Here is a 15,058-nt window from a genome sequence, read left to right on the forward strand (position 1 = left end):
ATGACCAGATGCCTGGAGCACTTTTCCTTTGAAAATAGGCTGAGAGTTGGGATCATTTTCTTCTAGAGAAGAAAAGGCTTCAAGGAGACTTTAGAATGGCCTTCCAGTATATAATGGGAGCTTACAGAAAAGATGAGGAGGGACTTTATCAGATATTGTAGTTACAGAACCAGGAGTAAGAGTTTTAAACTAAAAGAGAGTAGATAAAAATTAGATATTAAGAATAAATTCTTCACTATGATGGTATTAAGGTACTGGATAGCAAGGTTGCCCTGGGAAGTTCTAGATGCCCCATGGGACTTTGAGCAGCCTGATTTAGTGGAAGGTGTCCCTGCACAATACAAGGGAGTAGGAATTAGATGATCTTTAAGGTGCCTTCCAACCCAAACCATTCTATTATTCTATTATTCTAACCTGAATTTCTATTACATTTATGCTTCTACTCCTTTTGAACTCTGCACTGAAAAATTTTCTGTGTCTAACCTAACAAGTACATGGAACTGAGAGTACACCAGGTGAAACTTACTCTGAAGCCTAAGCCATAACCCTCCAATTTAGTAATCTAAATTTAGCTTCCTGGAATTGTCCCTTACACACTGTTACATTTGTAACAGAAGTTTTTAAAACTGAGTTTTTAAAACTATTTAAACAGGCAGAGGATCTTAATGATGTGTAAGACAGAAAATTTCAACAGTATATTCTAATAGGTGAGAAATGCATATCAAATTTTATTAATATTGCATGAACTTTAAAAGTCTCATCTTTCCACTAACATTTCTACTAGAAAACATTCATCATAAATTTATTTGCTCTCAAATATTCACTATTCTCAAGTATTCATAAATAAATAAATTACTAGCAAGTATTACAGTATTAACAACTAAAAATATATATAAACCATGAAGTTCAAACTAACAACATACAAATGCAGCATAAAAACTTTTCAACAATTTTCAAACAGACTTCCATTTCAAGACAGGTAAGAGATTCCAGCAAGTCATTTCAAATAAGGATGAAGTTTCTGGGGCCTGGCTTTTTTTGACAGCCCAATTCTGATTGGTCTTTTGCATGTTTTAAGAGGCTGTACTCTTGTAACTTCATGTGACAGAAAGTATCCTAAGTATTCTACAAATAAACAAACAGAAATGTGAAAGTGAAAGTAAAACCAGAGTTCCACACCATTATTACACCAGAAATATATACATATATATAATGTATTCTTTTAGGCTGAAATTGAAATACTAGCAGCCTCATCACACATGGATCCTTTCTAATTAGAAAGATCCTCAACATAATATTACAGAACTTTCCTAACATACTGGTAAGTCATATCAATCAGCATTCTGAGGGTGGAGGAACACACAGAGAATTCTGCTTTAAAACTTACCACTGGTCTGAGGGATTTAGATGTGCAACAACAAATCAGAGTGAGGCATCACTCCACTGGTGATAGTAATCATAACCCTTCATCTCGTGTCACTCATTTCACAAAGTAAAAGAGGAGAATTGAGATTTTCTGCTCAGTAGTCTATTAGGTAAGCTATGTAGCATCTGGTAATCTAGAGTATGATTAGTCATCTTTGAGTAGCTATTTTGTTTTACATACAAATTCTATTGAATAGTGTACAATAGTGGGATAGAATGAAAGACAATGACGTTTTCAACTAAAGACTAGGATAATGAAGCATCTGAAAGAAATAACAATCTCACAAATAAGAAAGTGTAAAATTTCAAGATCCTTTCCAGTTCTAGTTTTAATGATTCTATGAACAGAAGAAGCAATGAGTAATTAGCTAGGATATCAAATAGTGAACTCATCAGAGTCTTAGGCAGCCAAATGGAATCCTACTGACAGGAGAAAAAAAAACACTCCATTTTTAAGTCAGTGATGAGATAGTACTGCTGCTATGTCTTTTATAAGACTTGTAAGAGTCTGTTGGAAGAATAGTGTGGAATAAAAGTCAGACAGGTATCATGGGCGACCTGTAAAGCATAGCAGTTCTGAAATTAAGATGAATTGTAACACTGCTGGTGATAAATCTACTTGTCCCTCCTTGGTGTTCCTTTTCCTGACAGTCACAATTGAGGCAACAGTCACTTCATATGATGAAGCAGTGGGATGTAAAACAAAGAAATTACTGATATCAGAAAGTGTTAAACCTGTCCTTACCAATCTTCCTTCTACCTGTGGGAGCAACATGCTGAATTATGGCACAAAGTTTTGGTAGCTTAACTGGCTAAATTAACAGGCTTGAACGCTATAGCTGAAACAGTATTCATATCTAAATCTGAAACCAAATCAAATCATGTAGGAGCACATATGGTGGCTCAAAATCCTATTGAAAAGTTAGGGGAGGCAGACACACATTAGTATATCTTCTGGCATTGACTCCTATCAATACTGTTAGTAATCCCTCTGATAAAAACAGATATGGTCTTTCCTTCAGAATAATCAATGGCAGTGTTCAGCATAAGTGGAATAAAATTCTCTCTGGTAACCATGGATGAGAGCAAAGAAATAAAATGCCTCCTCAAGGAAAGAAGATACTCAACAGTATACTTTCTATCAGCTGAAAAATAAAAGATGAATTGAACATGAAATTTTTTCACATTCTTCTACTCAAAGTGCCTTAGGTGCCTATTGATTCTGACTAGTTCTGGAAATAAAGTATTGGGTGGGACACCTCCTGAGAAATCCACATGACAGGAAAAGATGATCCTCACCAATCATGTACGCAAAAGGAAATCAATCATTGTTAAGGTTTGATTACAAACCTAGAGAAGCTTAGATGGGAACTATAAAAAAACTAGGAAGTGATGTGTAGGAAATAGTTGCTGCTAATTACAATAAAGAAATTGTACACTTTTTCTGTCCTTGGCTCTGTGGCCCAAAGCAATAGAGGAAGACAAAAGGAAAATTGATCTGCTGCTTTTTTGCAGGAGTTGCAATGTTTGACCTAGCAAGCTCTAACACCGGCTGCTGCATGACCAAAGTAAAGATAGGACAGATTTCCAGTAAAGTATCATTTTAAACAAACAAACAAACACAAAGATTGCTATACACATATACATAAGCTATGCATATTTCTTGCCACAAGCAATAAATAAATATGTGTTTCAGAAAGAAGTTTAGTGGCACTGGCATTTGTGGTATAAATAACATAAAAATAATACTCTTACCTCCTTCTTTCTGTAAATTATAATTTTCTTCCTTCAGAAGTGTGCTGGATAAAAAGGCAGGGTCCCATGTGTATGGCTTTTTGTAAATGGAACAAAGGTAGCCTTAAAAGAGAAGTATAAAAAACAATTAAGATTTTAACTAATTTTAAAAACAAATAATTACATTTGTTTAATTAATTTATTAATTTGTGAATGTAAATAAAACCTATATGTGTGTATTACAAGAAATATTTGTGAAGCTTCAGAGTTTTGTACTCAGAGGCCTGGCAAAATCTTATTAACATATTTGCGTAGATACAATGATGAAGTCTTTAGTCCTGTGAAGACATATTTTCTTCACTCAGATCTTCTCACTCCAGGCTTAGAAAAGTGATCACTTAGTGACCAATTAATGTAGTAACCAGTTAGGTTTTCGTACTCTGGGACAAGGGATGCAGGCTTAAGTTGCAGCATATTATTATACTGTTAAAATTTCACTGAACAGAATGCTCTCCTGAGCTTTTCTATGACGCTCTTCTAATTGTTTCGCGAACACTAATTACCTTCACAAAACCTCTGCAGTTTCAGAGATGTCTATCTTGGAAGCCAGAACCTTAAGTGATATGCATATGCTCCCTTCATGCTGGATGGAAAAATGCCATTTAATAGAGGATGCTACACAAGCATTGAAATAGATAAGGAACATGTGACTCACGCTACTGATCACCTAGCTCCAAAAGATCTTTATGATAGTATTCTACTCCATTTCATTAGCATTCTACTCTTCAATTTCCTCAGAAAAAAGAAAATTCTGAACATTATGCAATATTCATTTTGAAAAGTTAAAGTTGATTTTCATGACAGTGTGAAAGTTTTCAGTAGAATACATTTGTTCTATGACAGTTCTTTTATATCCTTCCTTCATATCCTTGCATCCTTTGTTCATATTGTTTATAACTATCACAGAATCATAGAATGGTTTGAGTTGGAAGGGACCTTTCAGATCATGCAGTTCCAACCCCCTACTATAGGCAGGGACACCTCCCTTTAAACCAGGTTGCTCACAGCCCCAACCAGCCTGGCCTTGAATGCTTCCAGGGAGGGGGCATCCATAGCCTCTGAGGGCAACCTGTTCCAGTGTCTCACCACTCCCACAGTAAAGAATTTCTTCCTACTATTTAGTCTAAATCTGCTCTCTTCCAGTTTAAAGCCATTTCCCCTCATCCTGTCACCTCATGCCTTTATAAAACGTCCCTCCCCAGCTTTCCTGTAGGCCCCTTCAAATACTGGAAAGCTGCTACAAGGTCTCCTTAGACCCTTCTCCAGGCTGAAGATCCCCAGCTCTCATAGAGGAGATTCTCCAGCCCTTTGATCATCTTTATGGCCCTCCTCTGGACCTGCTCCAACAACTCTATATCCTTCTTGTATTTGGGCCACCAGAACTAAACACAGTAAGTACTCCAGGTGGGGTCTCGCAAGAGTAGAGTAGAGGGGCTGAATCACCTCCTTCGACCTGCTGGTCACAATTCTCTTGATGCAACTCAGGATACGGTTGGCCTTCTGGGCTGCAAACACATATTACCAGCTCATGCTGAATCTTTCATCTATCAGTATCTCCACATCCTTCTCCTCAGGGCTGCTCTTAAGCCATTCTCCACCCAACCTGTATCTGTGGTTGGGACTGCCCTAACCCAGGTGCAGGACTTTGCACTTGGCCTTGTTGAACTTCGTGAGGTTAGCATGGGCCCACCTCTCAAGCCTGCCCAGGTCCCCCTGGATAGCATGTCTTCCCTCTAGCATGTCAACTGCACCACTCAGCTTGGTGTCATGTGCAAACTTGCTGAGAGTGCATTCCATCCCGCTGTCCGTGTCACCTACAAAGATGTTAAATAACACTGGTCCCAACACTGATCCCCAAGGAACACCACTCATCACAGGTCTTCACTTGGCACTGAGCTGTTGATCACAACTCTCTGAGTGCAACCATCCAGCCAATTGCTTACCCAGCGAGTGATCCATCCATCAAATCCATTTTTTCCTTCTTCAGAGAGTGGTCCATCCATCAAATCATGTACTAATTGAGTCTGTTCTCTCTTCAAATGGGCATCTTACTGACTTTGTGATGTTTTGGGGGGAATTTAGGGCTTATTATGACAAAATTTAACAACAACAAAAAAAATAGAAACAATCTGTAATGGAATAAGACTGAATTCTGAACTATGACTGCTATTAGAGTGTACAACAGCACTAGGAACATGGCTGTTTCACATTTGACTACCCATAGGGAAATTCCTTTCGCCCCACAAACATTGTACAGGTCAGTGAAAACTCAGCTATTGTTGTACTTTCTGAGTTGAGAAATGCAATTTTAAAGAAAAATATATCTGTATTTGCAATATATGCATATATATGTTTATTGACAGACAGTAATTTCATGTACTTACCTTCTGCAATAGGCGAATGTAGCAACTCTTCACTTGACAGTCTTGACATACAGTACTCCTTAGATGCTTCCATATTTTCATTTTCAAGTGAAATTTTTTCATTTAATAACCTTTCATTACTGACAGTCATATTTTCCCCTTTTATAATACCACAGAGTGGAGAAGAAATATATGTTTTCTTTTCAGAAATACTTTCTGTATTTTCTTCTATACCATCAGAGCTAATTAATTCACTATAATTGTTGTGAGAGTTTGTTTCCACACTAGATAAATTGTTTTCATCTTCTTTGCTAATTTCATGAAACATATGTAGCTCTTCTAGCACTAAATCAAATTTTCTTTTCAGTTCAAATTCATATGTAGTTTTATTTTCTGAAGGTAAATATTCATCTTTTACATCTCCAAGACATCCATTGTTCATTAAAGATAAATGCATTTTAAATTTCTCCTTTCCAGCAATGAATGTTTTAGCTTCATCTTCTGAATGTGACATAATCAAGTCATTCATTACAGTCTCACATTGACTTTCATTAGTTACGTGCATTTGTTCATCACTTATCTCTTCCTCTTCTTTTACATATTCAAGATGTTGTTTCAAAGTTGCTGGGTCTAAGCTGACAGCCTTATTTGTCTCGGTATGTCCTTGTAAAGAAAAATACACCGTTTCACTAGCCTTTAATTGCAAGTATGTATATGTTACAGTAGGACATCTTGTGCATAAATAAGACATAGTGGCATAATTTTTTTCAATTTGTTTTTGTTTGTCTGCATTTAAGGAAATCCTACTATGTGTATCTTCTCCTGCATCTTCTCCATCTTTATTGACAGAAGAGTTTTTAGGTAGTAGTGAAGTAATATACAGATCACCACTTAAGGAACTAGGGAATATATTTCTAGAATTTAAATAAGCATTTGGAAATTCTACAAATTCCTTTTCATTAACTAAATGTAGGGTATATGCATCTACTGCTTTGCAATATTCAGGTTTACTTGTTTGGCTGTCTTGTAACAAGAGAGAACTACATTTTTCCATAGTTGTTTTTGACAGCTCAGGTAATATTAAAACATCTTTACTTTTAGCAGACAAATTATGAATGTTTTCTGAACTAATGGCTGTGTTTTGTACAGTTGACAGTTTTTTGACAGAATAATCTTGATTTACAAGTGAGATCTGGTCAAAGTCTTCAGGATCACTATTAAGGGGAATTTTTTTGTATGTGTCAAAAAGAGGAAGCGATTTTTTAGAAAAAAAATAATGGGAATTTATTTGCAGATCTTTGGATTTGGAATTCTTCTTCCTGTCAGTCTTCATGCAATTAAAAATACCTGAGCATTTTTTCATCTTATATATAATTTCCCTTGTCGTCTTTACACAATTTCTGTATTTACTTGTTTTGTGTTCTTTATTGTCTCTTAAATGAAGAGGTAAAGCTCTAAGTCTTTCTCTATGAAAATAACTGTTGAACATTTTCCTCAGTTTGTTCTTTGTCCATTTCATGGTAGTTACGGGTATTTGCTGATTTGAACATTTATTATTTACCTTTTCAAACCTCAGTTGTGAACAGGCAGGAAGGTAACTCAAACATCTAAGATTTACTCTTGTCAAGTACTGTGGTTTTTTTATATTATAGTAATACATTTTCTCTAGGGAAGAACGATCACAATTGTCCTTCAACAAAATTAGGCATTTAGCAACCAACATTTGTTTTTTCATGTCCTTTCTATGGCTGACAGACTCCAAGTAAGTGCTGTGGAATCTTTCACTCCTTCTGGACAAGAGGTGGTGCTTTCTGACAAATCTTCCTTTAGATAATCCACTGCTTTGGTTATGAAAGAAGATCCTTCTGGTTAGGGAAGTGGAATTTTCATTACTTGAAGATCTAGAAAAATATATTTTCTGGAGTTCATTATGCAAGTCAAAATTAATGCTATCCACAAATTTAAAACTTATGGTGCCTGGATAAATTTCATATTTTTTATAATAATCTGTGTTTTGCCTCAGATTACTCTCTGTGCATGAATTTAACTGCATTTGCTTTCTGCCATATGAAGCACGTTTCTCCACTCTCACCAATTTTTCTTCAGTTGGTAATAATGCATTCTTCCTATTGAAAATGGAAGTAAGAATTTTCTTTTGTAGTTTCACCTTCAGATGCTTTAAAATAATAGCCAGCAAATAAATATGTGTTTTATTCCTGTGGCTTGCACCGATACTGCTCTTTACTAACTCTCGAGTATAACACTGCTCATTTAATGCGACACAGATATCAAACCAGTGCATAATATTGTCAGCCTGACACATAAGCATAACTTCAGCTAACAATTTGGTCTGTGTCCTGAGCGCTCCAAATAAAAAGTTTTGAAATGAAAACTTTATTTTGAATGTTTTCTTTTCCCTCGTTACACCGAAACTCACTTTTACATCTGGAAAATTGTGTGCAACAATGGGAGTGCAACTGCTTTCAAATATAATGTTTTCAATTAAGTATCTTTTGATGTCAATTATTTTATTTGTAAATAGTTTTGATTCTGCTTCTTGCAAACTAATATCACTGTTGGAATCATGCAGACCATAATGTAGGTCTAACTTATTTTTCTCTAATACTTCTGTTATCGCTGAAATGCTTGTCTGTGTATGAAATGTTATCACGTTCTCATGGCTGCTCTTCCTCCTCATTCCCCTCAAAATATCCATAACATTGATAAATTTCTTGTTCTGAACTTTTTTAGCACTAACGCAAATGTGAATCCTTGACTTCTGGTCATCATCATCATCTGAATTCTCCAGCACTTTAAAATCACTTCCAGCAAATATTTGATTACATTCTGGATCACTGCTGCCGTCCCTGATGTAAATTACAGGCAGTTTTCCTCCTTCTGCCACAGCACTGTGCTTTTGTTTGTTAGTTGATTGATAATTCTTTTCTTCAGATTCAGAACCAACAGATGAAGCTTTCACAATGTTTTTATCACTCTGCAATTTCTGGTTCCCTACCTCAGACATTTTTTGCACACCATGTATCTGTTTAGACTGCATCAAAGTTGGTTGGCCTTCTAGTATCTTCCCAACCATCTCCTTCAAGTTAGCTGATGGCATTTCGCTATTTATTCTATTTGAGATGCTAGAAAATTGAGATGTGTTCTCTTTCATCAAGAACTTAGGAATTTCCAATGGTTGCATGCTTTTAAAACGTTTTAGTGTTGGAACGATAGATGATGAATTATTATTATCTCTTTCTGTAGTAGTTGCATGATCATTATGGTAATAATCTTTGCTTTCTGTACTGCATACTTTTTCCAGAAAAACATTTTTCTCATTTTCTACACAAGAAAGCATAGAACAAGTACCACATGAAAATGGAACTTGTGAAAGCTGATATTGCCTCCACCTCTGAAACAAGTTCCTGTTTAAAGGTGTATCTGAAGACTTTTGTTTAAGTTCATTGTCAGCTTCTATTTTATTCTGTTCCATATTGTTCTGATGCAGTCGGATAGGATTTAGTACATGTAGGTTTTTACCTGTGCTAGTAGAATTCCACAGATTGCGCAATTCTGTTTCACCACGCTCTCTATATATATTTAATGAAATGTCATCTTCTATAGTATTTTGACTTTCCTTTTCAGGACTCCATTTTTTGATGGGCAGTTTATTTTCTAATACTCTACATAGTAATCTTTCATTATTAGAAGCTTGAGAATGGAAAGATTCACTTACGCAAGGTTTTCCGGCTCTATCACATCTTTCATTTTCTAATACCCAGCTGCTTTGTATTTCTGATAAATATATAGGTTCATTTGGTGGTGTTTGATAAGTGTTCCCACAATGTGTACTTTGTTCCAACTTTTGCTGCTCCTCTTTCTTCACGCTTTTCTGATGACTTTCTATTTTAACACACTTTGGATATAGGTAGAATTCATTGTCATCTGACGGTACAGATACAAATGTTGGAGAATATGTGTTTTCCATGTTCAGAAAAGTAAGTTCTATTCTTGCAGAGACAGTCTGAAAGTTAAAGAAATATTCAAGTATTAATGAATGATCTTTTAATGATGCTATTTGTCCTGCATGCATGGCAGAGATAAAGACAGGATCGCTGAACATTATTTAATACCATGATCTGAAATCCAGGAGGTTATTTACAAATGAGGCAGATGTGCATCCGCGCTGTGGAGAGCACCACGAGACACATCGCTGGTGTTTCTGCTGCCTGAGGAGCGTTCCCCCTGCAGCAGGCAATAGGTCCCCTCTATCATCCCCTCAGGTGGTTCCCTCCCTGGAGGACAGCCCCTCGCCGCCCAGCTCTCTGAGCAAAGTTTCTCCGTGAGGGAAGCCGCCTCCCTCCTGGTTCTCTTACCTGCCCGACCCCGAGGCGCTCTCACCTCTCAGGGCTGACGGAAGCCCGCCCGCCCGCCTGCCTCAGGGCACCGCGCCTCACGGCGACACCGCCCCTCGGCCGCCCTCTCTGTGCTCAGCTTCCTCCCGCACTCCGAGCGCAGGTCACCCGGAGAAGCTGACCTCGCCCCTCACAACATCGCGAAACTCAGCCTGTGGCAATGGCACCGCGGCATCACCGCCTCCCGGCTCCGTGCACCCCGGAGAGGGCAGAGCCGCCGTAGGTGGGAAGAATCAATTCCTCCTCCCGACCACCGCCTCTCACCCCCTTCCCTCAGTGGCGTCGGGTCCCTCCTCCCTGAGGAAATATCCGGCGGCAGTTGCAGATGCGGCAGCAGATCGGAGTTCCAGCTGCTGCGAGGAGGGATGGCTACAAGGACGGGCTACGGTGCCTGAGCAGTGCGGTGCTGCCAACCAAGCAGCCTGCAGGCAGTTATCTCTACAAGCTGGATGTCATTTTATGTAATTACAAAAGCAAGAAGCTTTCTGCATGCAGATGCTCACATCCAGGGCCTTTCCCCACAATTTTTGTCCACTGACAGCAAAAAGGACACTTTTTCCATTCATTCAGCTCTGTGCCTCTGAAGTAGCTTTCTTCTCTTCCCCTGCTGAAATTTCCTTTCAAAATAGTTATTTTTAAAAGTGTACACTAACCCAGCTGGCTGCTTTAACACCATTAACAAGAGGCATTTAAAATAGAATCATAGAATCATAGAATCATAGAATCATAGAATCATAGAATCATAGAATCATAGAATCATAGAATGGCCTGAGTTGAAAAGGATCACAATGATCATCTAGTTTCAACCCCTGCTATGTGCAGAGTCACCAACCACCAGACCAGGCTGCCAGAGCCACATCCAGCCTGGCCTTGAATGCCTCCAGGGATGAGGCATCCAAAACCTTCTTGCGCAATCTGTTCCAGTGTGTCACCATCCTCTGTGTGAAAAAATTCCTCCTAATATCTAACCTAAACCTCCCCTGTCTCAGTTTAAAACCATTCCCCCTTGTCCTGTCACTATCCACCCTCTTAAACAGCCATTCCCCCTCCTGTTTATATGCTCCCTTCAAGTATTGGAAGGTCACAACGAAGTTCTCCCCAGAGCCTTCTCTTCTCCAAGCTAAACAAGCCCAGTTCCCTCAACCTTTCTTCATAGGAGAAGTGCTCAAGCCCTCTGATCATCTTAGTGTCCTCCTCTGGACCAGCTCCAAGAGCTTCACATCCTTCCTGTACTGGGTGCCCCAGGTCTGGATGCAGTGCTGGAGATGGGGCCTCACAAGAGCCGAGTAGAGGTGGACAATCACCTCCCTCTTCCTGCTGGCCACCCCTTTTTTAATACAGCCCAGAACACAGTTGGCTTTCCAGGCTGCAAGCACACACTGCTGGCTCATGTCCAGCTTCTCATCCACCAGGACCCCCAAGTCCTTCTCCGCACAGCTGCTCTCCAGATCTTCCCCCATTTGTATAAATACCTGGGATTTCCCCGACCCAAGTGTAGCACCCTGCACTTGGCCTTATTGAACCTTGGTTTTCATGGGCCCACTTCTCCAGCCTGTCCAGGTCCTTCTGGATGGCTTTCCTTCCTGAAGTGTATCGACCACACCGCTCAGCTTGGTGTCATCTGCAAACTTGCTGAGGGTGCACTCGATGCCATCATCTATGTCATTGATGAAGACATTGAAGAGTACCGGTCCCAAGACTGACCCCTGAGGGACTGGCCTCCACCCTGACACAGACCTATTGATCATAACCCTTTGGCTGCGACCAGCCAGCCAATTCCTAATCCATTGAACAGTCCATCCATCAAATCCACACCTCTCCAATTTAGAGAAGGATTGTGGTGAGGGACCATGTCAAAGGCCTTGCAGAAGTCCAGGTAGATGACATCCACTGCCCTTCCCCCGTCCACCAAAGCCATCACCCCATCGTAGAAGGCCACCAGATTGGTCAGGCATGATCTGCCCTTAGTAAAGCCATGCTGGCTGTCTCGAATCATCTCTTTATCTCGTATGTGCCTTAACATAGCTTCTAGGATGATCTGTTCCATGATCTTCCCAGGCACAGAGGTGAGGCTCACCGGCCTGTAGCTCCCCGAGTCTTCCTTTCTCCCTTTCTTAAAAATGGGAGCAACATTTCCCTTTTTCCAGTCACCAGGAACTTCACCAGACAGCCATATAGAACATATATATATATGCCAAATAGAAAGATCTTTAAGGATGTGTTACTGCCAATATTTCTGTTAGGGTTTATCTCCATGCCACAGAGACCAGGTCCTCTGAAGCCCAGCGGATCCTTTGTTTCTGACAGTAAATGCATTCAGGAACTGTATGGAGCTGAGACTTTAAACGGTTTTCAGTATTTCTGCTTTTGTAAACAAATCTGGCTAATATCTGCTTCCTAACGCTCAAGAAATAATACTAATTGAATCAATCTTTAGTTAACAAGATATGATTTCTGTCTGCATTCAACCAACAAATAGTCTCATTGAAATCAATTAGATTACATTCACATTTCAAAATACTCACAACAACGTATGGAACTAAAGTATCTAAAGGGATGCTATAAGAAAAAAGGGGACAGACACTTTAGCAGGGTGAAGCACTAGCACAGGTTGCCCAGAGAGGTGATGGATGCTCCATCCCTGGAGATACTGAAGGTCAGGCTGGACAGAGCTCTGAGCACCTGATCCAGCTGTCCCTACTCATTGCAAGGTGGTTAGACTAGATGGCCTTCATGGGTCCCTTCCAACTCAAACGATTTTATGATGATTCTATGATGAACAAAGATTGTGATATAAACTAAAAATAGGATTTTAAGGCAGCAAGTTCACCATGACACTTCTCTGTGCTACGTCCTGCGCTGGAGAAGTATCCAACTGGCACTCCTAGAAAACGAATGTTTGAAAAGTTATTGTGTTCACAATGGTTTCTCACATCTTCTGAATGGTACAGCTCCTTGCTTGGTTGTTGGCATGAAACCCCTCAGTGTGCATGATGGATTGCAGGAAGATAGGAGTTGATTTAAAAATGTGAAACTAATGGGAATTATATGAAAAATAAAGACTGTTTTTTCTTACAGCTATATGGCTATAAATTAAGATTGCTTACTAAAGTCCACCCAGTTGTTTCACACTTACGGCTTATTTTGCTATATACAATGCAGATTGTAAGAATAATTAACAGACTTTCACTGAAGTACATTCTGAATGCTCTGCATTCTTCAATTTTCAACTATTGAAGAAAAAAATAATAATTACACTTAATTACTGATATTACAAAATGAATATGATGTATTTCTACTAAAGGAGCAGAAAAGGACATACTTTTTTTCTCACTATCATTTAAATAGTATTTTAATGAGATTTAAACTCTCCACTTTTTTCATCATTAAAAAGACACATTTTCATACTTACGAACAGGTTAATTAGTATTCTAGAATTAATCTTTTTCAACATTTTAGTGTCACATATTTGAAACAAGCCCTCCATCATTAAAAATATCCATAGAGTTGCTGAGTGAAAATACTTTATACTTTCTATCATAACTGTTCAGTCTGCACCTCAAACTCAAAAACATCCTGTCTAACTATGCAATTTTGAAATACTTTAAATATAAACTTCCACCATTCCCTCTGTTGCAGAATAATCCATATTCTCTCCTGTAATAAATACTTAGCTGTTAAACTTTTTTGTATATGTTCTTTGATAGATTACAGATAGAACTTCAACTTTACCCATTGTACTCACAGTCATAATGAAGCTCATGTGTTTCTACAGGTATCATACACCTTAAACCCATATCTCAGCAGAAGCCATACGCATCAACGTTAGCAAAAAGCATCACATAAGAAATTCACTATATTACCATCAGCTTCCATTCTACTGAACAGTTCTTTTAGAAGAGAATGATTCAGCAATGTTAGTTCCACTGAGCTGGACCTGGAATAAAACTGTCCCCAAAATCACAATCCAAATGAAAAGTTAATTAGTAAATATTTACTACATGCTGAAGTAGCATTGAGATACTATTATTTTTATATTCCATTTTCTTCTTTTTTTCTACCATTATAAAATGGTGACAACTCTTTTGTTACCATCACAAAGTAGCCTTCTTCAAAAAAAAAAAAAGAAAAACTATTTCAAAAGCAGATTGTATTTCAAAGGCAAATTGTTCTTTTCCAGACTCAAACAGAGTTAAATTAAAAATACTGATGTAAAACAGAGAATGAAGGGTTTGAAGAATCATGGTGAGATTGCTTTAGGCACTGCATCTAAAACTAAGACTAATAGGAACATAGGATCTCCTCTTAAACCTTTTGAAAAGAGTTACGCACATCTCCTTCCCCATGCACAGACTTGAATTTAGAGTTTCTTTAGAGTTACTTTGCATCTTGAGGGACATGAAAGCAACATGCTTAAGATGCATTCAGGAGCTTAAACCAGTCCCATTTAACTGTTGTGTGAATCATCCCCGTGTGACCCCTTTCTTTTGTCCACTGCAATGATATTACTGCTTGACTGCTTCATATCCTACACATTTGACAGCTGTCACTTTGAATAAAAATTGTTGCATGTTGGACTTGATATGTTGGACACATTCTCTTCCTATCACCTGATACACTGTTTGATCGTACTGCCCGGCTGCTGTGATCATATCATTCTCTATTATATTAACTCCCTCTACATCCCCAAAGACATTCTCATTTTCCAGCTGAAGTACCTTGTTTGCAACTTGATTCCAAAACAGAAGCAAAAAAAGGTATTTTGTATACGGAGCCCTAGACACAGAAATACAAAGGACCTTAATCCAATTTTAGCTGCCTCTATCTATCTTCTTCATAAAGGGAAAGGGAGAAAATAGTTCTGCCTGCTAGACTGTTCAAAACTTCTTTGTTCTAAGCCTGCATTGCTGCTGAATCCAGGTCATACACACCTAAGTGCATTCAGAATGCCAGTACTCTTCGTGCTAGCAAGACAATTAATTCAGTCCATATGATCCCTAGGCCTGACTTATTTTTGTTCAAGAGACTGTACAAAACATACGGTCATATTCAAAGGGGAAA

General features: G+C 38.5%; 1 protein-coding gene across 1 annotated transcript; it reads right to left on the reverse strand.

Moving 5' to 3' along the window:
• Positions 1–239: 239 nt before the first annotated feature.
• Positions 240–10,695, reverse strand: RAD51AP2 (RAD51 associated protein 2). The gene is made up of 4 exons (XM_019613283.1): positions 9,959–10,695; positions 5,604–9,606; positions 3,181–3,282; positions 240–1,125 (listed from the first exon to the last, which is right to left on the reverse strand). The coding sequence occupies exons 2-4, from the start codon at positions 9,568–9,570 to the stop codon at positions 998–1,000; spliced, it is 4,197 nt and encodes a 1,398-aa protein (XP_019468828.1). The 5' UTR covers positions 9,571–9,606; positions 9,959–10,695; the 3' UTR covers positions 240–997.
• Between the last annotated feature and the right edge of the window lie 4,363 nt (positions 10,696–15,058).

This window comes from Meleagris gallopavo, chromosome 2 (assembly GCF_000146605.3).
Source record: "Meleagris gallopavo isolate NT-WF06-2002-E0010 breed Aviagen turkey brand Nicholas breeding stock chromosome 2, Turkey_5.1, whole genome shotgun sequence".
NCBI classification, from domain to species: domain Eukaryota; kingdom Metazoa; phylum Chordata; class Aves; order Galliformes; family Phasianidae; genus Meleagris; species Meleagris gallopavo.

What these genes read in the sequence shown, in the direction of transcription:
- RAD51AP2 (XM_019613283.1), bottom strand. Translation starts at nt 9,570, where the DNA reads ATGGAAAACACATATTCTCCAACATTTGTATCTGTACCGTCAGATGAC. An exon ending in ACATTCGCCTATTGCAGAAG is followed by an intron (nt 3,283 to 5,603) that starts GTAAGTACATGA and finishes TTCTCTTTTAAG; the next exon opens with GCTACCTTTGTTCCATTTAC. An exon ending in TAATTTACAGAAAGAAGGAG is followed by an intron (nt 1,126 to 3,180) that starts GTAAGAGTATTA and finishes GTTTATTTGTAG; the next exon opens with AATACTTAGGATACTTTCTG.